General features: G+C 32.6%; 1 protein-coding gene across 2 annotated transcripts; it reads left to right on the top strand.

The window, feature by feature from the left end:
* LOC105341956 (uncharacterized) lies at positions 1-1,643 on the top strand. 2 transcript variants are annotated; one of them, XM_066069046.1, is made up of 5 exons: positions 1-72; positions 225-415; positions 541-617; positions 823-1,059; positions 1,381-1,643. In XM_066069046.1, the coding sequence occupies exons 1-5, from the start codon at positions 16-18 to the stop codon at positions 1,626-1,628; spliced, it is 810 nt and encodes a 269-aa protein (XP_065925118.1). In that variant the 5' UTR covers positions 1-15; the 3' UTR covers positions 1,629-1,643. The 2 variants fall into 2 exon arrangements, with proteins under 2 accessions (XP_065925118.1, XP_065925117.1); XM_066069045.1 differs by having other exon boundaries at positions 225-456; positions 540-617.
* The last annotated feature ends 747 nt before the right edge of the window (positions 1,644-2,390 follow it).

Below are 2,390 nucleotides of genomic sequence, written 5' to 3'. Positions count from 1 at the left end.
TATAAGTATTTGAAAATGTCACTCTCCTCATTTGATTTCTTAAACTTTCGTTGGACATTGCTTTTGAATGAGGTAAAGCCAACGATAATTTATTATTTTACACTATTAACACTTTACGAAATTTGAAAAAAACAACTTACCATCACTGAAATACTGCTTACTCAAAACTATTGTTTAGTAAACGTTATTTTAAAATTGATAATATAGTTATTCATGTATCATAGATCATGAAATTCATACTGTTTCTGATGATCGTTGCTGCTGCACAAGCTGAGACAAATACCGGACAGTGTAAAGAAATGTTACAGGGTTATCTGACAGGACAGCTGTCATCGGCTTTAGGCGCATACCAAGTAGAAGCTTTGAGGCGAGAGTTCAAAGGTTTTACTGATGTCATTGAGAAATCAATGAGAGAGTTCAAAGAAAACGTTGAAACAAAGCTAAGAAACATCAAAGGTATGTCAATTATAGAATTAAAAATATAGGATAGTATGAAGAAATAAATAGTTTATTATCATTTTACTAATATTCTTTTCCAGATACATCAAACAGTAGCGCTGTTTACACACGATGGGGTAGTAAAAACTGCCCTGGCAGTGCAGAATTGGTTCTTTCAGGTAATGATTTTAAATTTTGAAAAGAAGCTGTAAATCGAGTCTTTGTAAAATCCCATTTAAGAACTTTTATGTGTGTTTTGTGCAAAGCTGAAGAAAGAAAAAGAAGAACATACATCTTGTTTTATACTTCCTTAATTTTCTTAGATTAAAAAAAATGTATTTTTATTCATTCTTAAAAAAGATTAAATACAGTATTGCTTTGTAGGATATGTTGGTGGATCACTTTATTCTCATATTGGGGCAGCTGTTGAACCTCTTTGTTTACCCAGAAACCCCGAATGGGGAGACTACCGTGATGGGAATGATGGAGTAAAAGCTTACATCTATGGAGCAGAGTACGAAACGGATTATCTAAGTGGCAAGTGGCTTAAAGTTGATAATCATGACGTCCCGTGTGCCGTGTGTTTGGTTCGTAACAGATCCGTGGTAAAGATGTTTCCAGGTAAGAATTACCAAAAGCGTTTTTTTTAACGTTTCGATCTTTATTAGTGAATTCATCAGTATTAAATTTGTTTAAAAATGAACACTTGGATCTGAAACAGTTAATACATGTAGGTAGCAGAGGCTTAATGATATCTAGACAACTTACAACATTTACAGTAATGTCAACTCAAGATGGTATTTTATAACTATTTTTTTTTCAAATAGTATATACTTTGAAAAATTAAAGATTAATTTTAAATATAGAAGCTAAAATACACTATAGACTGATAAACAAAATGTTATTTTTTTTGCTTTTGATTATCTAAATCAATAACTGTAGCTAGAAAAACATGTGACAAGGGTTGGAAGCTTGAGTACAATGGCTATCTCATGGCGGGTCACTATAATCACAATGCTGGAACATCATACACCTGTGTCGATAGTGACCCAGAGACCTTACAAGGAGGTCATATCGACAATAACGGTTACCTGTTCTATCTCGTGGAGGCAATGTGTGGCTCACTCAAGTGTCCGCCTTACGTTAATGGAAGAGAAATTGTGTGTGCTGTTTGTTCCTTAGAAAATTAAATATCGTCAAAATTGTTTCATTGTTTTTTATACTTAATGTTCCACAACAAAGGGATAAATGTAAAAACCATCTACAACATTGGTCTTTGGATCCTGTAACATTGATAAGCAAACCAACTAACTAATTATAACGACCTGACTAACAAAATACTGTAGAGTATTGTTTTGTGATAAGTGATAATGTCTGCTTATCTTGGCGGTTGATTTGAATTCGCTACAGTTGAGGTGGCGATCTTAAATAAAAAGATTGTGTATACGGTGTATTTCTTAAAACCAAAAATTTATAATCGTAGGAGTAAAATATTATTTATATATTTCAATGCTTCGAGGGCTAGATTGACGATCTGTCATTGAATGAATTGCATTAGGTGGCTGCCGTCTATATTCCTATAGATGATCAGCAGCAGATCATGAGTGGTAGATATTTGGATGTTTGGCATTAAAAGAAATATGATCTTAATTTTAGAGTTAAAATTCCTTTATTGTGGATTGAATTTCACAGAGCCCATATTCGTATATGGATTTTTAAAAAAAAAGAGTTTAATGGTAACATTTCGTGGAATTTCTTTTATTATAAATAATAAATTTCTTAAAACCAAAAATTTATAATCGTAGGAGTAAAATATTATATATATATTTCAATGCTTCGAGGGCTAGATTGACGATCTGTCATTGAATGAATTGCATTAGGTGGCTGCCGTCTATATTCCTATAGATGATCAGCAGCAGATCATGAGTGGTAGATATTTGGATGTTTGGCAT

This window comes from Magallana gigas, chromosome 8 (genome assembly GCF_963853765.1).
Source record: "Magallana gigas chromosome 8, xbMagGiga1.1, whole genome shotgun sequence".
Taxonomy (NCBI): domain Eukaryota; kingdom Metazoa; phylum Mollusca; class Bivalvia; order Ostreida; family Ostreidae; genus Magallana; species Magallana gigas.
This window is presented reverse-complemented; position numbering and strand designations above follow the sequence as displayed.